This window comes from Hetaerina americana, unplaced genomic scaffold (genome assembly GCF_022747635.1).
Source record: "Hetaerina americana unplaced genomic scaffold, ioHetAmer1.1.p SCAF_17, whole genome shotgun sequence".
Taxonomy (NCBI): Eukaryota; Metazoa; Arthropoda; class Insecta; order Odonata; family Calopterygidae; genus Hetaerina; species Hetaerina americana.
Window position 1 is genome coordinate 158,258 of NW_027286730.1, and position 24,991 is coordinate 183,248.

Below are 24,991 nucleotides of genomic sequence, written 5' to 3' on the forward strand. Positions count from 1 at the left end.
ACATAAGGCTCATAAAATCTTCATGTGAGTGAGGTTTCAGCCACTAGGTTGCAGATAAAAAAACCTTTGATAATGTAGACAAGGTTATGGGGCTAAATGCTCTAAAAGAAATTGTAATCATCTATAATGGTACGGGATTGATACATGATCTATACAAAGAGTAAGTTGCAGTGATTAAATGTAGTACAAGTATAGGCTAAAATTAAGAAAGGAGTATGCTATGGTCACTCATTATTACCATAATATTAATGTTTGCATTGATAAGGCAATCAATGAAGAAAAAGGAAAAGATTAGAGGCGGAGTATGAAGACATTGTGAAAGGATAAGCAGATTTTGATAAATGGAGTATATGGAGTATGGGAATAAACCAGAATGGAGGAGGAGATGAAAAATAAAATCTCAAGATAGACAAGATTAAAACTAAGGCATTGGTTTTGTAGTCAAAGCAGGAAAGATAACATCGAAGCAGGATTAGGAAAAGACACAATGGAATGAGAAGAATTGAAGGATTTTGCTATATAAGCAGCAAGATAATCAGCAATGGCGGAAGCAAGAAGGGTATAGCAAAATATGAAGAGCAAAAAGGACAATCAGATCAGATGAAACAGCACTAATACTCTTTTAGGATGTGGAACATGGTGAATAGGAACAGCAGAGAAAAGAAATATTGAAAGCTACCGGTAATGGCTACCTGTTAATGCAATCATGTTAACCAATCAAAACAATCTATAAGACCTGACTAATTTACCAAATGAAGCTTTTCCACTGACATAGGATCTTCCATTGTCACATTTTTGCTAAGGCATGTTGAATATGTAAATGTCTGCTTTGCTCACCTTATTAGTGGTATTTTTTTACTGAGAAATGGATACTTATGCACTCATTGGGAAACAATAATTTGTATATTCCTGAAGAACATGGTCTTACCTGGTAGCAAATGAGAGCCATACGTCCATCGTGTGACCAGGAGAAGTGAGTGACTGGGGTATTCCTGTCATTAATCAGCTCTATGCTCCAACGTCCTTCATACTTGATCCAAACAAAAATAATACCTGAACTATCACAAGATGCTAGCTTCTGGTAGGGCTCATTCCACTTCACAAGAATAACCTGTAAATAAATAAGATACTGTGAAAATATGTATGCATACAGACAGGGTAGCATCGCATTTAAAGAGAATGTATGAACACAATTGAAAATACCTCCTCCTTAAAGACAAGCTTGAAATTGAGTTAATATTCTTGTAATCATATAAATACTTTTTCAGACCATTTTATTGACCAAGGGTAAATCATAAGTAAACCTTTTTTAAATCCCACCAATGACTACGGGATACATCTGTCAACTCTGGAGTTAATAACATGGAATACGGTAAAAAAACAAGATTTCCATAAAAATGGGAAAGAATTAGTCGGTCAAGACCTATAATGACATCCAGCTTATGTATTCGCCCATACTAGCTTAGGATTATGAAATATTCAAGAATAGGTATTCTGCTTTTGTTTTGTTCTGATTAAATATTAAATTCTCAAATTCTTATTTGACAATCTTTACTGGAATTATCATGAATCAATAGCTCAATTTATAAACTGTTGCCCTCTTCAACATTTCAAAATATTAAAATCAAGAATCTCAATATGTGGTACATTAAAAGAATGATTAGTGGAAACCAAGTCAGACATTCCCCATCAGATATATGGGTAAAGATAACCTACAGCCAGTTATACATGAAGCATCAAAACTTTTCAATAGTTTTAATAACACTGACTTGAATTTATTGACTGATTTTGTGACTTTTACTGAATTTGGTGCATCTGCACATCCAAATATCAATAAAATCAAAGAGTAATTATATATCTGGTTTGTTTAGCAATATAAAACATGAAGTACCAAATACTGATTTACTGAATGAAATATCACTTGAGTCATTATTATAGGTAATCCACCAGTTGAGGTAGGTCTTGGATGGACACAGACTACCAAATAATTCTCTTGTCACTCTTAAAAAAAACACAACCCAACATCCTGCTCTACAACAAAGTCCCTCTTCATCTCTATATATTTCATTCCTCCCATCACTCCATCAACATCCATATCCTATTCCTGCCCCTTCCTTGTTTGCCTAACATTCTCCCATCGATCACAATTTTTAAAATCCAATTGCCAATTGATATACTCTGTATCCATTTTTCCTGCCTCCTTATGAATTCTTCCAACAATCCCCTCTCCTCCCCAAGCATAGCATCACTTGAGTTATTTCGAAAAAATCAAATGACCGTCATTCAAAGGAAGCTTTGATTTTGTTAAAAGGAAGCAGCTAAAAATAATGAAGCCAAAGCATATTTGGATTCAATGGCACAGGAATTCAAACATAGTAAGGTTAATTGGAATCAATTTATGTGTACAGTTTCAGAAGTGAATACAAATCATCAAAAACAACAGTCTGACCTATCTGTCCCATGTGGTCCTTGATGTTAAAGTTCTGTGATGCCTGTTTTTTGCCTCTTCAAAAAATCCCTCCAATCACTTGATAATCAAATGAATAAGATCACATTTCTTTTGATGTTAACCTATTTAGCCAATCAGGTCTCTTGGGTTTTAAATGGCCATGTACTTCTCTACAAATATCAAGTAGCAATGCAAGTCTACACTCCAAATATTGACTTGTATGTAAGGCAGGTATTATTTCTATTACTAAATATTGAAAAAATAAAATATTTGATTATCTGAACAGTCATAATAAAAATTATAATCGATAAGGTCTTGTAGATGGATAGTTAAAAATTACTGGATGGTCATTCAGGCTAAAATTTTTATTTATCAGTTAATCTCAGAAACTGTAAATTGCATGTCTTATTTCAAAACATTAGAACATCCAGTCAGCTACTTTGGCAGAAAGTAACCTTATATTGCAAAAGTATGAATTTAATACATCCAGGAGTTGAATTCTACCCAAATGTAGGTAAAAATTGAGGGATAAAAAGGAAAAATCATAACAAAACAAGAAATCGACACATTCTTTGAAATCAATTTACCTGGTAAGTTGTCAAAATTTATATCTACCGTTTCTAATGTATTTTTGCCATTTTAATTCATGCCGCCTTAATTTTTCATTTTCCTCTCAATGCTCACCCACATTATATCCCTTTCAGACACGAGTTGAGCTCCGGAGGGCGGTTGGTGCATTGTTTCAATCCCCTCCAATTACGCAGCTCGGATTTCGGCCCGTCGTTCCCTCTCTTTCAGGCAACCATTCCCCCCTCTCTTTTCCCTGTACCCTCCCATTTCACCTCCAGAGGATCACGCAGGCTAAAGCCAACCACCCAGCTCTCCTTTCACTCCCCGTCCCCATTCCCCCCTCCTTCTTATCCAGATCTCCTCCCTTCCTTCCCTCCACCTCGGCGTCCCTCGCCTCGTGAGATGTTTTAATAGGATGATCAAACCGCGCCAGCGGAGAAGCACCTCTTGAAAATGATATAAAAAAAGAGAGAGCAATCCTTTCCTTCCCCCGGAGCGATTCATTTCCGTCCTCTCAGGTTTTTCCTTTCCAACGAAGTAAAAAAAATATGACTGCAAGAGCAATGATAGTTCCAGCTACTGCTCCCACCACAACTTTGCGACGGAGGAAAAGTTTCGTACTGTGCGACGCGAGCATTACCCCGTCCTACCGATCGGGCTCTCCACCGTCGGCGAGTTGAAGTGCGCCAGGGAGTCATGGCGCCAGATCGATGGAAACCGTAAGGAACTGTAAGACCAAAAAAATATGAAAAACCTCCGCGAAATGGCCTCATGTTTTTTGCTCTGGAAAACGCGGAGAAGCTCCGCCGCGGGCTCTTACGTATCAATGGGGCCGCGAAAGTAGATTATTTTCCAAGATTTACGAAGAGGGAAAAAGTAATGGACACAAAAACTGAAAATACACGTTGTCCTTGTATGCAGCATGAAATAAGGGTATGCAATAGTCGGGAAAGCCTTTGCAATGGATGCAAAGATTGGCCACAAACAATTTAAGATAAACCGTATTATGATATGCACGCGAAAAGTCCGGGAATACTTATCTAATAAAGCCAACCCAGATGCGTTTTTGGAGAAAGCTTTTGGCATACGTATATTACGTCTAAACCTCTGCTGAGATATCGGTGAATGTTAACGGAGAGAACAGAAAACCAAAAACCAAAAGATATTCGTGCTCTCGTCCTCACGATCCATCCAAAAAGGAAAATAATTGCAGCCTTTAATAAGTGTACCCATTATCACCATGGTGGAAAAAACTGGGAGTTTTAGAAGAAAAACTCTAATTAAGGTACATTCATCAGGTTTTAATTCCATTTATTGGTCAACAGTTTAATTGCAAGTCAAATGATTATGATTATACGTATTTCACTTAGTACAAACAAGTTGAGCAGGAAAAAGAAGTTATTTTGCCAAGAAGGCACTGATAGAAGTGCAGGTTTTTAATGCAAACAAGGATGGAGAAATGTTTTACCTTTCCAAATAAATGTTTCACATGAAATTTTCATAAAAGTTATACACTTCCCCAATTGTTTGATTTGGCTGAACTATCATCAGCTTTTGAACATTTGTTTTTCAAACTCCGATTTGTTTCCTTGTCCAGTAACACAGTACAATAAAATGGGTTGTTAGTTTTTATTCAGAAATAATTGTTTAAGTGTTGTCTGCTATACTCACATTAAATTGCTGCAACGGCGCTGTAAATAATTCCGGCGGAAGAAGAATTAAACTCATGAATTCAAACTTTCCGGTAATCACAGAGCAGAAGACAGTAGACATTTTGCAAGGGGGAAAGGATATCGGTTTGTTCGGCAGCCAAAAGCCGGCATGATGCAAGACGGCGCAGAGAGGAATTATCTACATAGGGAAGAGCCATGTGTAAGGAAGGCATTGATTGATGGAGAAGGCTCATTGGTTTCTCATTCATTCCCAATTCTAATTTCAACCAGTCGGCGCCCATAAATATGGGTGTTGTTACGCTACATTCATCTGTTCTGTACATTTATGACGTGGAAACGAGGCTCAGCCTCACTCAGCTTTGGAGGATGTATGTCTTTGAGTTTCACTTAGTATATTTTTTCTATTAAGGACAGTTTTATTGGTGGTCTTACAAGAGTCAAAAATTGTTAACTGTTTAAAAAAAAAATCTACTCGATGAAATCCCGAACCATACAACGTTCACAGTTTACCTGCGTGAAATTCTTTGAGAGAAATATCATTAATTGTGTTTTTATAAAATGGTAGAATTTTCTCAGAATATAAGCAATGCTTAACTCTAGCATTATATCTATATCTGAAAGCAAGATAATGCGAGGACTACTGAACAATGAGTTTGATTTCCCACACAGCTAAAGTGGTTCTCAGGGTCATCGACAAAAGGATGGAGAGGATGACGAATGATTACTTAGGGCCTGATAAGCTTGGGTTTATTGAGAGGAGAGGTATGCGCGATGCTATTGCAGTAATGAGATCACTGATCGAGAAGAATATAGAATACAATCAGGACGCATTTGCCTATTTCTTAGATTTTGAAAAGGCTTTTAATGAAGTGAATTAGGTAAAACTAATGAGTATATCGTAGAAATTAGGAATAGATTGGAATCCGCACCCTGTACATGTCTCAGACTTCTCATGTGCGAGTGGGGAACGGAGAGTCCGGATGGGTAGTGTTAGAAAGAGATGTAAGGCAGGATTGCTCAATATCACTAGGGCTGTTCAACGTATAGGTTGAGGAAATGATTAAAGGGGCATGGGAAAAACTGGAGGAAGGAATGAAAGTCGGAGGGGAATTCGTAAAATCAGTTAGGTTTGCTGATGACCAAGCTTTAGTTTGTCAGTTAGCCAAGGGGCTGCAAGCATTGCTTGGATTGCAAATTAATTGCAATAGATTTGGGATGAGAATAAATATAAATAAAACAAGGTTATGCAATTTTCCAGAAAGACTAAGGCTAAGCTAAACATTAAAATAGGAGGGCAAAAACTAGAGCAGGTAAAACATCTTACGTATCTCGGAAGTGTTTGGGACCAGCACGGTCAAAGTATTAGAGACGTAAGGAGAAGAATTGCGCTAGGTAAAGAGGCTTTCACAAGGAGGAGAGAATTGATGACAAATGCGTAGAGTAAGGGTGTTAAGAAAAGATTCGTGGAAACTTTGATATTTAACGTAGTAATATGCGACGCGGGAACATGGTCACTAAAGCAGGAGGATGCATGTAGATTGGACAGTGGACAGAAAGGAAAACAAATGAGGAAGTGCTAGCTATGGTGGGGGAGTAGAGATGATTGTGGATATACTATAAATCATATGGAAGCAGGAGAAATGGATTAAAAGCATATTGATCGGCAGTGGGATGTTGAAGAGTGTGATAGAGGAGAGGTTGTTAGGCAAACAAGGAAGGAAGTATACAGAGATGAAGAGGGCCCTGTTGTGGAGTAGAATGTTGGGTTGTGTTTTGTTAGGAGAAACAAAATATTTATCTGGTAGCTGTGTCCATCCAGAACCTACCTTGAGCGGTAATTACCTAATTAATAATAATGTATCTAAAAATTATGGCCCGACCGTTGAAACGTATCTACGTAGATGTGCAAGTGTCCTTTCTCTGTGTTGCTGTGTATAAATGTATATAGAAGTGAGTTATATCGAAGTTTGCGTTAATCTCTTTTGTTTACCATTATTAATTGCTAGTGTGAAACACACACACACACACACACACACACACACACACACATATATATATATATATATATATATATATATATATATATATATATATATATATATATATGTATGTATGTATATGTATATAATATTTTGAGGTCTATATGGAGATACATGATGCGCCAGCTCTCCAATTACGTGGTCGGATGAGTACAGATGGTGCAGACGCACGGACATCAGTTAAGGGGAAGCAATTTAAATCCTGCCAAGCTCTTTAAAAAATTTCCCTCCGTCCCAGGATACGTTGCGCAAACAGTTGCGACTCTCCGTCAACTGTTTGTTCACACAGCGGTTTTGAACTAGACGCTCCAACAAAGGAGAAGGTGATTACTCTCCTGTCGCGCAGCTACAGTCCAATGAGAAACGGCCAAGGATTGCCAATAGCATCCTCCGTGTTTGTACATACGCGAGGTTCACCTTCTTTGCTTCGCGCAATTATTTGCGGGGAAATGGAAGAATGAGACTTGCCACCGGCGTCGGCCAACGTGGACTCATAGGTGTGGTCTTGAACAACAGAGTGAAATGAGAATAAGCCGTTGGTAAGATGAAAAAAGCTTTGTTCTAAGCCCTGCCGCATTTAGAAACAAAAGAGAGTGGATGAGAGTTCGCAATTTGTCGAGTCCGCTATTGCTGTGACTAATGTGGATATTTTCCTTTCAAGTCTGTGGCAAAAAAATGTTCACATTGGACAGACATCCTAGGAAGTATCCAGGGATTCCTGAAAATTCTTAAAGTCATAATTTTTCTACGTTTAATCCCCTCAGAATCCCATCGATTGTTTGCAAAATTAATTAAGAGGGTCATATTTTAATTCATACAAGACAAGCTAACAAAAAATTAGGATTTATTAGAAGAGTACTAGGTAAATGTGATGAAAAGGTCAAAGATAAATGTTATCTTTCGCTGGTTAGGACTCATTTGGAATCTGCTGCTAGAATATGGGATCCTCACGAAGTTGGATTGATTGCCGATTTGGGCCGCGAGCAGCGTAGAGGAGCCAGATTTGTAAAACGTTGCTATGATAAACTTAGTTGCGTATCCATAATATTTGAGCAGCTGGGCTGGAAATCACTAATGGAGCAAAGGTTAATTTGCAGATTAAAGCTCTTGCATAAATTGGAAGAAGGTCTCTTGAGCAGTGATGTTAAAAATGTATTATTACCCCAATTGTATAACGGTAGACGAGACCATATCAATAAAATTAGAGACATTACGCGTAGAACAGATAGAATAAAGATGAGATTTTTTCCATGAACGATAAGGGATCAGAATAACTGACCGCGGTAGGGGTTAAAAATATTCGGGTCAAAATTAGTCAGGTGTGTATTCACCCCATGCCACACACCCTAGCGGAAGCTTGCAGGGCACTAAAAAAGACGTACAAATAATAAAAATATTGCACTTTCTGCCTACGGTAACGGCTTCGCTGCTCCCCTCCTTCTTTCCTGTAAAGCAAATGTTTGTACTCCATCGGACAGTTTATTTTCACTGCTGAAGAGCACTCGTATATCATGAATTTGACCGCATTTGATTCGAATGGTTTTTTTTAGCGTGTAAAAAGAGTCAGGCTAGGTGCCTCGCAGTAGCTGAATAAAAGTTGAAGCGTTTTCCCGGCGAATGAAATAGGCACAGAATGGATAATAACATTCCCAAAGATTTAAAATATGCGTCGTTGGAATAACCGGAAAATGGCATCATGACGACGATTCGTTAGAGGCTAATTTTACCACTGATAGTATTATGCAATAATTGTGAGATTGTGGAAGAAAGGATACAGAGCTTAAGAAATAATCATTTAATGCGTGTTTTGGAGTTTAAGGTAATTTTGTATCATGTTAGTCAGGGCTTAGGATCACAGTACTGTGTAATGCCGAGGTCCATTAAAACCTACCCAACGCTGGCATTATTTCCCGCATAATACGAGTATATTATCGTACCATCGAGATCATAGCTCGGTAAACTTGAGTTAGTCCCATTCCCAATGTCGTCAGAGGTTAGTACCCGTTTTGCTCGGCGAACATAAGGTTTGCCCCAAACTGTTACCGTAAAGCCAGTTGAGGTTATTAATTAAACGATTGACTGAATACAAAATCCGCAAAATGTTTTTTGACAGACGAAATTCAAACTAGCCAAAAGAGGCGCGCAAGCTCGGGGGTATGCGCAACGAGGAGGTAGAGAAATATTTCATGAGCAGCATGAAAATGATACCTTCGTTTCAAAAGCTTGAGAAACCAACATGGCCTATGAAGAGGGAGTGGCATGCCATTCCTCCAAGTATAATTAATGAGATGGCGGTCTCTACTCTCGGGCGATTTCGTTCAACGTGAGATGCGGTTGGATTTTATGGACGTATTTAATTGGAAATAGCTTAGAGCGTTTGCAGGCGGCGAAATGAACGGTTGCTCTTAATGTGCTATCGACATTGATGGATCGATCGTGGGCTATGCGGCCAAAAGCAAACGGGGTTTGCTTTTGAAGCATGAGTAATTAATGCATGCGCGCTCAAGTAAACCACTCAGCCGCTGAACTCTGAAAATGCTAAATGGGGAATGATCAGAGACCACTTTGGAATATGAATGACGCCATGAGATGCAACAATAGCAAATAAGTAGAATTGGTGGAATTTCCCCTTATGGAAGTGCAATCGAAATTTAGAGGCTTGAAGAGACCAGCGATGTTTGTTTCTCTATTCGATATTTTATCGTCAATTGTCACGTCTAAAGTTCGCTAATAATATACCATAGGAGAGCTTTGATGGTATTTTATTTTTTTGTTGGTTAATTAATTACTTGTAAAGGCCATAGAGTACCATTCTTTGATAGGCCATAAGGAATGCGCACATGGGTAATTTTTAATTTCGCGTACGTGAGTGACTTATTGCCAATTTTGCGATACTTCCAAGGCAACCGATGATGAAAAATAGCTTTTACTTCCAAGGAAACTCTAATTATCTCAAACTCTATTGTTCCAAATTACTTGTACCTTGCCACTTATTATGCAATAAAACTAAATACCTATGCAATAAAACAGCATTGACTTAAAACCCGAGGACGAAATGGTAACACGCCCATGATGCTACAAAGCCTCGAATCACATAAGTGATATTGTCGGGTTGCCGAACTGATAAATTTTAAAGGAAATCAAAAGCTCACATTAGAGTCATATATGTGTTTACCTTTGCCACCTGTCATAATTTGAAGCACAGCCTTTTTCGCAAAGGTTACAAAAGAAGTTTGGACGGCCGCTGGTGGTTTAATAGATCTCGAAAGATCACAAGTTAATATCAGAATTCTTTAGGCACACTCGAAAATAAAGTTTTTGGGGTGGATTCGACGTAAAAACTTCTATATTAACTTTTGATCAACGGTGAACTTTGAAACTTCCTTAGAGTCATCGAAACTTTTATTTTTATTTTATGAGTTACTCTAATTAGACATATGGGTTAGATGAACTTTCCCTTCCATTGAATTCACATAAGAAGTTGTAGTGCTAAGTGATTGCTTTTTAAAAATCGAGCAGCAGTATTTTGAAGGGATTTACGTGCTCGTAGAGTGCAAGTTCACAGTTTCTGATGCACACATAGGCTTTTGGAAAATGTTGGCCCATCAGTTTCAGCATGACACGTGACCATTACTTTACGCGGTTTGGGAACTGGGAGGTTAACGAGTCTCATTGCCCCTATTAAGGTCCGAAGAAATGAAAAACGATGAAGGAGAACCTTACAAGCACTGGACATTTTCCAGGGAAACACTGGACAGGTTGAAAAATGCTACATTGAGTGTAAAAAACTGCTTTAAAAATATACGTATTAACAATGACCAATCACTGTAAATATTCGACAGCGTAGGCGAGAATCTAAAGGATTCACGGTTCAAGTGGTGACAAACATACGTAGGTATGTTCATACGTTTATAGGCAAAGGGAATTATGATCTTAAAACATAAGAAAAGTGAAGTTTTTAGACACATATCCATCAGAAATGAATTACTTCTAGGCACACATTTACCATGCATAGGATAATTTAAATTTAGTACTTATTCGTGATACGAATATTAAGTTATACTTCAGCATAAATATTTCACTCCAATAGTCTCTATTGAAAATTGAAGGAAATATCAATAACAATGGTGCATTAATGGCCCGTTAATACCTTATCCCAACGAAAAGATCGCGTGAAAGAGAAACTTAAATCCACCCAAAAATTTAAGGATAACAATAATCGGAAATGCGTACCGTTTATCAGATTGTGAGCATGTGCCATTTTTTGCATCAACGAGAAAAAATAAAGGATTTGATGATAGTGTTTATTTTAAAAAATGTCCTTCCATATATTTGCATTGCTTTAATTCACAACTGTCGAACTCGTTTCCATTTACTTTTTCTTTTCGAAGTTAGTTTAACTTTACATTTTTTGAAGCAACTTTTACACCATTTATGGTTCAGAGTATTCGGTAACGGTGGAGATCCATAGCTTAATAACGTAGAAAATCGGTTGCCTTCTCACGAAGATGAAGCTGCAGACTCTCAAAGAGACTTAATGTTTTTACTAAGTATGTATATGCGCTATATATACATGTGTGCATGGTCGAACGATCACTTTATAAAATAACCCACCTCTTCTGGAATAAGTCATAAGTACAATGGAAATAAATAAAGTAACATTAATTTTCAAGGAAGAAAAAATGAACTGACGGCAAGGACCTCGAATAAAGACGCACAGAACATAAGATATAATAATGGAGTGTAGCATTGAATGTTTCCCTGGTCCTTAAAGGCATGAGGATGAGCGCAGATTAGAGGCTCTTGTGATATAAGTATGGGGGAGCATGGATAAAATAAGTTGAAAGAAGAGGAAGTTGTTAACAGAAGTTCGATAGAGGAGGAAGAGTGGATATAGGAAATATTGAGTCTGTGGGTCATTTTAGGTAGGGGTGGAAGGGAGAACTTTAGGTGAGACGGAAAAAAGAAGGAGGCAAAAATGTGCGGCATGAAGGTTGCTAGAAGAAGAACTGAAGGCGGAAATAATATGGGGCAAACAAAAAAAATCGACAGGATTGAAGTGCTTAGAATTCCATATCAATGTTAAATAGTAATTAAAGGCTATTCAAAATCCGTCTCTAATCGGTACCTTAGATAATGAGCATAAGAGTGATCAAGAATCCTGAGAGTGTAACACCACATTTTAAGGATAGATAGAAAAAGAGAAGGTATGACGCATGATGATAACGATGACAGCAGAGATAGGCGTGTGAATTTGCTCTCACATGACTAAAGCTTCACTTGGGATTCACACATTTGATGATCCCATCCATTATATAGTGTGACTCACCCGATGTTTCCTACGGCAAACACTATATGAGGGGTCGGAAAAATTATTACGTCTTTGGAATTAGAAAGTCCGCCGGCGTTATCATAACCGCTTTAATAAAACGACTACTTTAAGTTTTATTTTAGCGCAGAAACAAGTTGTTAAAAATCTTTATACGCAACATATAAATGAAAGAGATCCTCATCTCCAGCTAGTACCACCGGACTCTTTTCAATCTCCTTTCTCCTCAGGCGTTCGTAATTTACTTTTGTTTCTCTTTTTTGTATTTTTCACGTTCGCTTCAATCGTTGAGTAAAAACCTTTCAAACCCTTTTTTCTTATCCTCCCCATCACCTTTCCGAGTTTTTTTTATTTGAATTAATCTTGTTTTCTGTCCAAAAGAACTAAATAGGTTCCGCCAGACAAAAAAAATCGGGCTTAATCGCTGAAAAAACATAAACAGAACCGAAAGTTTTAAGTAAATAAAAATGTTCATTGTGCCGATTCGTTGTCCAGGTTGGTCGTAAAAGGGTGCTAGGCCTGGGAAGAAACTAAATTAAACAATTGTCTGTCATACAAACTCTTGTATCGGAATCTCGATGACGAGATGGACACGTTCGTGACTTTTATTTTGTGATCTGACAAAAAACGTTTGTTTTGCGCTCTTCAAAGGGATTCCATGCACCAGTTTGAAATCCAATGCAGTGGGAATGAGAGCGCACCGCAGCCACAGCTTAACCTTGTCTCGTGTCGTAATTGGCGATATGGTTTCCTTTGTGCTCCTTGTCTTGGCACACACTAGCCGAGAAAGCCATAGCAGTGTTTCCCCATAGTGTGAAGGGTGGGCGTTATTCTATTAAAGTGACCCTTTAGGTTACGTGTTGATATTCATTTAAGGGCCCGAGATCTTTTTTCCTACGTAGTGGTTTCAAAAACAAATAAATCTGCAAGCGCTAAGTAAGTAATGGGAATCTTGTGGGGATCGTCTGAGATAAAAGACGGGATTGATCGAATATGTGGCGTACACAGACATAATTACTGGATCATGACAAAGGGGCTAAATATATCGTGACTGTTACACTATGACTGCCGGCAAGTCAGGGTAATGGGGTTGGGGGAAAAAATCAAACTGATTTTATGCAACCCACGTAACAACTGAATCCTGTCATAGGCAGCATGCTAGAACTATGTTTAACTAAGCTAAAATTCCTTGCAGACGACTTAGCGCCTTAATTTAAGAAAGGAACGCTAGTTTGGATGTAAAATCATTACCCTTAAAAATCGTTTTGCCATGATATTCCTAAATGTAAATGACAAATGAAATACAATGCGATCGCATTAAATTAATAATAAAATGCAAATTCCGTAAAAATTGGTGAAATTTAACCAAACAAATTCTTTCACAATCCTTCACTACTCACATTGATGATTAAATTCACATTTCTGTTATCAGGTACGGATGCAGACTTAAGAGTTATTACAAACAAAAACTTACTTAGGAATCCATGATTTATTAGGAAACATTTTCCAATTAGTTGCAGTTAAAAGATGAAGTTTCACAATTGCTTTTTTCCGCACACTAGACTCGCAATCAGTTCACTCGTCGTAAGTAATCAGGAACTCCATCCAGCTCGTAGGTTCAAGTTATGAATTAGGCCGGAAAAAGTTAAGAATTTCAATTTATTTGAAATGCAGTTTTGCTTAAATAGATTGCATTAATTCTTTTACTCTGATTTCATTATGTAGCATTACTTTTAGTCGTTTGTTATACATGATGGATACTTTTTGGCGAAGGTACTAGTTTGCCATGAAAGTTAAATTATCATTGCGTCACATAAAAAGCATATATGAATATAAATTTTGGAGAGAAGCCTATGGAAGCGATAAATTACGCGATACTTGCGGGAGGATGAACTGTGAAGGGGGAGAAGATCAGTTGGCAAATGAGAAGAAGAGAGAGAGGTATGGTAGATTGAGAGGGCAAATGAGAAGAAGTATGGTAGATTGTTGAAAGAAATATGGGAGAGGTCGATGAAATAAGGGCCTGGCAATGGAAACATTAGATCTTGTGGATTAGGAAGAAAATTTTCTTATGACGGTTCTAGGTTCTTGAATTGTCTCTATCTCTTCTTGACGAAAGTTTATCTGAAGCTTCAGTTTTCTACGTGAAACAGTGAGGTTGAAAACATCGCGGGCATCTTCGTAACTCTGACTACGACGAAACATCTAACTCTACCTCCCAAATTAATGTCAAAATTTATCGTTTCACTGTGGTATACATGGGGTCGTATTTAATAGGTTGGGAGTTTTTCTTTAATTAAAACTTTTAATTTACGTCCTCTTTTACCTCCGGTTATTCCCATTTTTTTCAAATTGGGGATAATCAAATAGTTTTCTTATTTCAACTTCACAATTAATGTTAACTCAAAAGTTGATACGTGAATTTTGGTGGCGTGCATTCAACTTGCTGCGGCTCATGATATTATGTTTGTGGCCATTAGAGATGCTTCTTAACGTGCTACCATTTTTTTTGTTAGATATTGATTTTCGTAAGACTATTATCACAGCATTTCATATTTCGTGGAAGTCAACATTTTTGTGTAGTGAAACGTGAAGCACATATTTGGTGATAAGCAGCACGGATATTTAATAGGATTATCTTTATATTTTTGAGATCAAAGTCAAGGAGTTGCAACCTAAATGCGTAAATTAACCTAGATGATTATTTATAATATTACATGCAGTTACTGTGGAATTTTTGGGTGTCAATTAAATAATTAAGCTTTATATATTTAGAGTAAAAACTGTGATTTACAATTATTTGGTGAGTATAAGTTGAAAAATAATTTTGGTGAATTTGCCCTGGACATTGGCGAAATTACTTCGTGAATTCTTTAACGGAAAGAGTTTTTTTCTGTAAACAGTTTATTTTCATGATGATTTGCCGTTTTTGGGAAAACGATCGTTCGTCAAACTCCTGCTGTATAATTCACTCTCGTTTTGCATGTTTAATTCTTTCATCGCGGAGTTGTCGTACATACTTCAGCACTTGAATTTACACTTGTTTTATGGCGCCCTTGGTGGTCATCACTAAATTTTTTTCTGGTACTACAGTCACTTTTCCCACTATTCTAATTTGTTTCTCACCCGCTCGTTTCATCAATTTGGACGATATTGTTTTTTACCCAGCCGGACCACATCGGTGTGGTGGAATATCTCGTCGCTGCGCTGGCATCTGTTTTTTTACAAGATCCCTTTACCCTTGAGGTGAAGGGCCGTTGTTTGTTCACCGGTATTCCGATCCTCACTGTCCTCCTGAATAGAGGAACTCTTGATGCACAGTGTAGCGTCAAAATGGACGTTAAACGCGGAATGCCAGCAGTTTCTCGTCGAGGGATTTTCCATTGCATAGAATTTGTTCCAAAAATCAGTAAAAATAAGCTCGTTGTCTTTTTCTTCTTAAAAGGCGTTATTAACAAAGAGCGGATGCCTTAGGGACATGTAATCAACTTAAAGTTTTACTTGGAAGTCCTGACGCTGTTCCTGATGGTGAAAAAACCTCAGCATTCAATTTGCCTCTACGGACCAATACTACTCGAGTCCCGCCAATATTATTGGGGTCAAATTTTATTATTATATCATGTTTGCAGCGTAAAATGACGTTAGTCATCGGATCACCAAATCTGGGTGTGTCGTTATGAAACTTTTACCACTTCTTACGAGAAAATACATCAATTTATCGTTTGAGTTTTTATCCATGAACTTACCAACTTTATGTCGATTTGTAATTCATAAATGTATATATTTATGACGTCTATTGCGAGAATTCATTTTTTTAATTGGCAGCAGGGTCGCACGAGCTCATCAACTAATGTATGTAAAACTTCATTCCTTGAATCTCTTATTTTGGATTTAGGTTTAATTTATGAAAGTTCACAGCACATTTTGAGCAATAAAATGTAGTCACTGGGGCCCAAATTTCCTCTCTTTCAAGAATAAATATCAATAAATTCTACATCTCAGGAAGTGACTGCGTCTCTCCTTGGATGCCGTCCAATTTGAGAACCAACTCGAGAGTTTTGGTTTTCAAGCGGATCAATGAATCAAAAACGCCTGCCAAAGCGGTAATTTCCTCTCCCGGAAGAAGTCCTATCATTTCTCCCTCATTAGCGTTCTGTTATTTCTTTTTCCCCCATTGTCTCAAGACTCGCGTCAGGTCACGTTAATTGGTGAAGGTCGAGCCGAATCTATACCCTTAAGCCTTTGGCCCAGCAGGTGACAAAATGCAATTGGAAGAATTTAGGTCTTGATGGATATACGATGATTACTTTGATGGGTTTGTCGACTTAAACAGAATCAATACTGATTTGGACCCGAACCCGAATACGGATTACAGCATACAATAACTGGAATTAACCACAAAAAATGATCTGATGCATACAAATATTCAATATATGCTAAATTTACACTCAAATAATACGTGCTACTAGCATACAAATTAAACACACACGCTTTTATAAGATATCTCGTATATTTTGAAATCGTCAGTGCCTCTTATACCTTTACATATTTTGCGTTTTGAAATAACAAATTATTTTCGTGCCGGTGAGACTGTCATTACTGCGAGAACATTAGTACAGAAATTATTGGTTTCTTCCCGGAATATAGTTTTACGTATAGAGCAGGAAATTAATGAAGTAGTTCAAGCATTGCGAAACCACTTTGGGACCATTTAATCATTATAGAGATCATGAAAATAGTTCAATAGTCAAAACCCAGTTCAATACTTACATTTTTATACAAATCATTCCGAGTAATCTATTTTTATTTAATTAACGAATCTCATAGTTGAATTTAGCCCTTTTAGTCGTTCTCTCTCTCCGTGGTATACAAACCTTGATTCGAATGACAAAAATGCTTGCGATTGCCCTTAGAACTGTACAGACCGGAGCGATGAATATTCTTTATTGACATTATAGAATTTTATTTATTTGGCATTAATCCGAAAACAGCACTTTTGGGCCTTTACATCGGACTATTAACAATGATTAATATAACAACGGACACAATTACAAACACCCTCACATTACAATTCCATTTCGGTTTTGCAGATAGCTAAAAAAAAGCTTCACATTATTGTTAAAATATACATAAAGATTAATGAAATGCCATAAAATGGTAGCCAAGAGCAACTAAGAAAATAAAAAAGTTAAGAGTCTACAGACAGTAAATTCATTACACGCTGAATACACCTTACACAATGCACCTTAAGTGGACCATAAGTAAATGGAAAGAAAAGGTTTAATAATAAAAATTCGCCAGGGATATTCTAAATAAACCCGTTATTTTTATCACAAATTTTTGCGAGCTCGTACAATTATTTTAATCGCAAGGTTTAACAAATCTCCTCGCGTTTATTCCTCTCCCGTTCTCATACAAGGAGCGCTAACCCATCGCCATCTCCCCCATCGTAGGAAAGTCACCACGGCGACACGTCCGAAGTACGGCGGGTGAGAGTCATGGTGGTGGGATGGTAAGGATGAGAGGAAAAGAAAGGAGAGCGTTACCTCCGGGGAAGATTGAAAATGGCAGATCGAATGTAGGTTGAGAACAAGACCAAATATAGACCACGCAGGTTGCGCACCTCAGTGAGCCAGATGTGAAGGCTTCTGATCCGAGTGGAAAGGCCATCAAAGCGATCGTCCTGCGTTAAAAGCACTATTAATGGGCAACCACCAAGCGTGTGTTTTCCCGGAATAAATGGTTTAATGGAATGTGAATATAGAGTATATTGATTCATAAATATTGGTAAGAATAAAAGATGAACCAGTCAATTCTGTTGTGATTCATATGCATGCAGAGATAGTAAGGAATCAGTGGATAATAATGAACTAGGGAAAATAATGGAAAATGCTCCTTAACGAAAATACCCAATTGTGATGGAGGAATAGAGTGAGGATAAATACAAAGGGACTTAAATACGGGAGATCAGGTTCTAAGAAAATTGCGCAAAGGAAGAGCATTATTTGTGGGAGAAAGGGTCGATTTACACATCGTTTATTCTCCACACAAATAGTGATTTTTTCCTGGAAACTTCTCATATTCATCAGATGTTTCCCTTCAAATCTTGGGATGACATAGGTAGCCACAGAATTTGGATGTAGTTGGGTGCAAAACCTATGACTATTTGCGAAGCTAAAACAGCATAATTTATCCCCCTAAAGTAAACCGCGAACTCACGCCTACTCGTTGAATACCAGTATTTTCGGTGATTACACCTTATTGTAATTGCTCCAAGCATATACTCTTTAGAAAGAGTTGTGCATGTATGGTACAATTAGTTTTTGTATGTTTGCATCGCTGATTTGCCTGGAAACGAATGTATACGAGTACGTGCTCCAGTAAACTTAATTGTCTGCTTTGGAATGACCGAGCAATTTAAAAGAAGAATAACGCCATCCGAGGGTTACTTTGTAAACGAAGATTTATGCAGCATGTTATTATTCTCAGTTTAACATTTCTGGAACATTAATGCGAGAAGCAAGCGCAAAGGTACGTAAATACCTTCATCAATTATAATTTGTGTGCACATTTTTTGGGCATTTGTTGTGACCTGGCCCATTTTGTAATTCAAAACGGAATGTCCTCAATCGCGATCAAAAATGTCGTTTGATTTTTTGATGATTAAATGATTTTAATTTCATTTTCAGCCATTAACTTTTTGTTTGAATAATGGACACTTCCGTACCCTGTTTGTCATGTATGTCATCACGTATTTTATCAAAACCAATAGCAATTTCATTCATCCAGCCAAAACAAAGATGATGCTGATATTTGCCATCAACAAAAGTCAATTCCCTTCATTGGTGCGTTCAAGTGATCAGCTTATTATATTACCCGAAAACTCGCGAAAACTAATACACAAATGCTGAGGAAGCGATACTAATTTTGTCCTTAATCGTACACCGACGAATTCATTTTATAAAGGCTCGAATTGACAAACCGTAATGAGTTTCAGTGACGCGAGGCAAACAGTCTAATCGATTCCTCACAACATGGCAGCATTTCTTTCCATTTATAATCGAATGTAATTGTGGGTCAAAGTAATTACAGAAATGATTACAACCATGCCGTAAAATGAGAGTAATTCTCATAAATAGTCTACTTGCTAAGTTTAATTTTCGGTTTCGTTTGTCACTTTCTGCTTAATTGATCGAAAAGAAAGCAATTTTCCTGGCTTTATTAGCCACATCACTCCATTTTGCACCTTTGTCACTTTCTGGCCGGTCGGAATAGTGCGTTACGCATTCAAAGCCTGGACTCAATTCGGTCGCGGGTTCGGATCCTGCCCCGGATATCGAACGGTTCCATCCCCTGCACTCGGGGCACTAGAACGCCAAAGCTTTGGCCACAATGCGCTACTGCTATGCAGACGAGCTGTTAGGACGCGCCAGTTCGAAAATGCAGCCCCGTATGCTTTATTTCTAAAATTACTTCGGTGACCGCGTTGCGGGGGCGCTTGACAGAGCGCGACGGTGCAATAGAAGCATCTCAAGGGTGTCCCCTCCGATGTGTCGTCCGCGAAGACTCGTAATGCGATGCCCTTGCGACAAAAGTAATTCGCGTGACCGCGGGCTCTCGCGGTCACGAATGCGGGACCGACCACGGCGCATCCCATGTCGTCCCGTGAAAGAGTGAAAGAAATCGACGGAGAGCCTCCTCCGTGCACCGGGCACGCTAGGCAGAGTCTCCGCCTGCAAATTAAACCCTTCCGCAAAAAATAAACACGATTTGGCAACGAGGGAGCCAGTAACAACGTCAAAAGAGGTCAAGTCGGCATCAAAATACGAAGTTATAACAGTCGTCTGAGACAATCTGATGATTAAATAGCAAGTGCATGCTCCTCAATGAAAGCAAGATATCTTTCTATTCTTTGACAACAATATTTATTTTACTTAAAGGAATAATTAAAATTTTCAACGTAAATTATTTAACATAAAACATTTCATTAAATCAATATTAACCAGGATTCGCTCTAAAACTATTGATAAAACAAAATTTAATTCACGTCGCGTAATATGTCCCAGTTAAAAATATATTTATTTTCAAAGAAGATGCACTCAAATGCCGTTATGCTTCAGGTACCCCAGGGACAGTGGAATGGGACGAGTATTCGAATCGAAAAATATCACCATGGTGTCCTCTCTCTATAGATGTAGTACGTATTTGCTATCCACAAAGTGTTATATTATTATAACTGAAATATCTTCGAATAAAATAAAATATCATCTGCTGACTGAGAAATAAGATTAGCAATGGTCGTGGTACTGGCCAAACAACGATGAATCGTGAACATTTTGTTTCTTATTTTACTGTTGCGTTACTTTCTTCCCAGCTAAGAGGAAAATAATCTAACCACTGTGATTTATATGTTTTGCATCACATAACAATACATATAGATTTGATGCCAAAATACTATTTTATGAAGACTCTTTATCAGTGGAACAATTTTTATCCCCAGAAAAACCACCCGTTTAACCTTTGAAACATTCGACAAGAACTAAAGTTTAAGGAAGTCAATTCGTGACATATTTTACATAAAATACCCATACTAAATTTAAGCAACTTTAAAAAGAGTTTCTCTGCATTGGCTATTCATAAAGACACAATTAAGGATATTAAAGCTCCTCCTTTCATGACGATGAAACTATCGCACAAGTTAAGTGAAAACTATTAAACGCATTTCCCTAGCTTGTTCACTCCTCTGTAGTATCCTAATGCATTACGTTTAATTAAATATTAGAACTTAAAAATTTACCCTCTTTCGCATATGGATCTCCAAATCCCAGCCGCGAGTAGAAAATCCTTTTTAAGTGTCCCATGCCCTATTCAAACAATTCCATTACCACTTAAAGTAGTATTTCTTTCCGTAACCTCATCGCAACTCTAGTGGCGGAGGAGCTCTGGGATGCCGCGCCCGAAAAGATGGTGGAGCAGACACCCTCCCCCACCCCACCTGGAGAGTCCGTACTCAGAACGAAGCGGAGAAAAAAAGAGCACGCGTTGGAGATGGGCGAGACAAGCCTTCACCCCCACTTAGGGATGTGTAATGAACCCGGTCTCATTAATGCGACGAAATCAGCAGAGCAAACAAGGGGGAGGGTCATGCGACGACGGAGGAAGGGTGAGGACAAAGGAGGGAGGGGGGGAGGACGAGAAGAGGACGATGCGTCTCTTCTCTCTGTTCTCGCCATCGTTTCCCTTCTCAACCCTTAGCATACGCGCACACACACGCCCCTTACCCCCCTTTCTCTCAACCCTACAACCCCCTCCCCGACCCCCACATTTAAACACCCTGCGCACCCCTTCTCCCGCCATTTACAAACCCCTCTCAGACAACTGACGACTCGCGACTTCCGACTTCCCGCTCACTTCGAATGGCGGGACGGGAAACGCCGTCTCTCTCAACCCCCCTGCCCTTCCCGTTCCCCCACCCCCACCTCCTACGGACGCCGCAACGGCGTAGAAATCTAGGAAAAAGGGAGGTGAAGCTCCCAAACAGCCCTCTCTTCTCGAGGGTCTAGGGTTCTCCCTCTTCCCGGGAACTTGCTGACTGGGGGGGGGGGGGGGGCTTTCGACGAATTCTCCGCGGAAATAAGCGGATCCGTTTAATCCCGTCGTTAATGAGGTTGGCTGAGAATTTTGTCGCGGAGGACAAACTAATTCGGTCCTAAAGAGGAGTTTCTAATCTAGAAGTCTACGTAATATTTTCCCTCTGCTCCGCGGTCACCGTGCGAGACAACGAGCGAACATTCAATAGACTGGAATGACGAATGATGTCCGAGGGGATGAAAAAAATGGTTCGAATCCTGGGCTTAAATTTGAAGAGCAATTAATTTATCACGATTTCCACTACGTGCTGTGAAATGACAATTTGTAGCTGACGAACGACTCTAAACCAAGGTGCTTAATAGATCGTGAAGACTGTAGGAGAGGTTTAAGGTGAGAAATGGATGCCATCCTATATAGCCTTTAACATAGGAAAAAAGTAAAATTCCCATTGTTCATAAAATATTTGTTTTTTAATTCCTTATCTTTTTTCTTTTGAACTCACCTTGTGCCTGCGAATGATAGAGGGTAGAATGTTGGGCAAAAGAGGAAAGGGAAGGAACAGGATAGGGATGTTGGACGCGATGAAGGGAGGAAGAAAGTACTCAGAGATGAAGAGGGACCTGATATAGAGTAGGATGATGGATTTTGTGTTTTGTTAGGAGTAAAAAATGTTTGTTTGGTAGTTGTGTCCATCCAAAAACCTACCTTAACCGGTAGATTACCTTAAAATATATATATATATAGATTATTCAGTGATTTACACTATCTCAGCAAGTCGTTGGATTTGACGGTTAAAGTCAATAGCAAGTTAATGTATGACGAAACTACGCATGAGTGATCAATATACATGATATATCCAAATGCAGGCACTTCTTCAATACTTTCCCCAACTAAGTCGGCCGTAATATCTATAATTTTACCGTTTAGACTATACAAATATTATTAATCTCAAAAGATCCTCAGAGGATACCACGATCCCATTTAAAATTTCGTTCGTATTTTGCCATTCACTTCTTTCTCGTTTCCGTTCTGATATCCACTTCTAAGAATTTGAGATAAATCGATTCAAATTACAAGAAACGTAACGCTCAGGATATAACATCCATGATATGATTTTTTGCCTTCCGTTTTCAAATAATTTTCTATCAAATTAGAAGTAATCTTTCGATGGTGCAACCTTAGCTTCATCAGGTCATACTCGTATGTTTTCACAAATTAAATTATTATCAATGTATACAATAAAGCTTTTTCTCGTTTATCCGAGTGCAATAGTCTAATGTATTAAATGATGAATTGAATAAGTTAAAGTGAATGCTAAAAACCAACTTCCAGTTTAACATTACTCCTTTGCTAAGACTGCTTTGTGCAAAAAACCAGCGCAGGTTTTAAAGCTTCGTAAAAGTCATTATCCGGCAGAAGTGACGATATTACTTCTGAGGAATAGGGCAAATCAATCAGGACACAACACCTCTGGGAAATACTCAACCCGAATAAGGCCCAAAAATATGAAAGTTAGGCTAATTTTTTTCAGCGCAATCAAATAAAACTAAGTCGCATTTTTACAGAATTCCGCAATGCAATTTAAAATAAATCATTCTCTCAAATTTGCATTTTAGCTGGGCTTGATACGATAGGATCAAAAATTTATTATGCATAATTCAACGCGCGGTAGCTGATTGGAAAATCGCTTTTTAATCTAAAAAGAGAATACGTAGCTTCCGCATGGCTATTATTATTTAAAAAGAAAAAAGATTTTTCCGTTAACACAACGTCAATCAGTATCACAATGGTTAATGGCTATTGAATATAGCAGATTTTAGCAACATAATAAGAGTATAGCTTAGCGTATATCTAGTGCATAAAATAATATATAATAAGTAAACAAAATGAAGTATTCTAATTAATAGCCGTAATCCGAAGGTTACAAAGTAAGAGTCTTGGCGGCAACAGGACAAGTATTACGCAGTTAGATGGAATCTGAGGGAGTACGCATTTCCACTTTCCCAACATCAAAAAAGAGCCTGCTTGATGATTATAAAAGCGCTTTTTAACCTAAAGAGGAATCTCCTTTTCAGTATCACTTAATTTCTTATGCCCTCCAAAATATATCATTTTTCCTTACCATCATCACCTTGCTTATCCCACAATTTCAACAGCGGTAGAGTATTAAAAAATCTATTGCTTTTCATAATCGCCTGTATTCCAAGCATCAACCTTTCCTGGCAGTTCCGAATTTCTTCCAACTACCTTCTCTCTTCCCCTGCCATGCTAGACGCTTCTTTGTTTGTTTTCCTTTCCGATCTTTTTATTTTTCTCCATTTCTTTCCTCGCCCACGCTTCAAAAACCTGCAACCTACACTTATCCTACATTCCTGAATGAAAGAGGATATTTAAAATTTAAAATATTGAGTTTATTTATTATACATTTCAAGTAATTATGCATTAGAGCTTTTTGGTTCGATTAAAATCGATCAAAAACACATTCCCTATTCGGATAAAGCTGAAATGTGGGGTTCCTCTCCAGGTCAATTATTAAAATTATGGTAGAGTCAATAAAATATACCCCAGGGTAGCATTAAAAGCTTTTAAATGAAAATAGAATAAAATGATATATATATTTAAATATCAACTGACGATTTTAGTACAGATACATTTCTGAGTACCTTTAAATGAAATATGTAAAATAATGATGGAAATCATCAAAATTCTGAAAACAAAATTGCGTATTAAATTCGTAACAGGGAGGAAAATTACGTTTTGCCATGAAATATTGATACCATAAGGAGAGAAAGAAAAATGAGAACGATGGAAGTACAATTTTGGGTGGAATTTACTGAGGAAACCAATAAATTTTAAATTAAATGTCAAAAGTTTCGGTTCAATAATTGCCTCTCTAATTAATCTGTTTTGGGCGCTGTGAGGAGTCCATGAATTATTTTTTTCCAAACCAAATCCTATCGAATTGTCCCACGCCTGGGGTCTTACTCTAGAGGAGAGATTATCCCACCAAATCTCATTTCCCCCCCCCCCCCCCCCGGGTGCAAGAGTGGTGGTGGTGAGACAAAGCGGAAGTTAAGAACTTGACTGGAGAAAAAAGTGGACGGGTTAAAAGGCCATCATGATGGACTGTCGGGTACTTACCGTTCGACTCAGAAGTTCGGGGATTACTGAAATTCTCTAGGCATTAAATGCTATAAGTGGCGCTACGGCGTTTTAAACGGTAAAATTCGTGTAATTTTAACGAATTCCCAAGAAAAACAGTGTAACCAAATACAAAAACCCAAAGTGTCAATTAGAGCTTAAAGACTCTATGATTGGTCGTTTATTTCATCAAAACCAA

General features: G+C 38.0%; 1 protein-coding gene across 2 annotated transcripts in view; it reads right to left on the reverse strand.

Annotated features, from left to right (window-relative positions):
* Tusp (WD40 superfamily protein Tusp) overlaps positions 1–24,991 on the reverse strand; it is a 221,630-nt gene that overhangs the window by 38,209 nt on the left and 158,430 nt on the right. For both annotated transcript variants that reach the window (XM_071584214.1, XM_071584213.1), the window contains exon 3: positions 929–1,111. In XM_071584214.1, the coding sequence (XP_071440315.1) occupies positions 929–1,111 (183 nt within the window). The remainder of the gene's footprint in view (positions 1–928; positions 1,112–24,991) is intronic.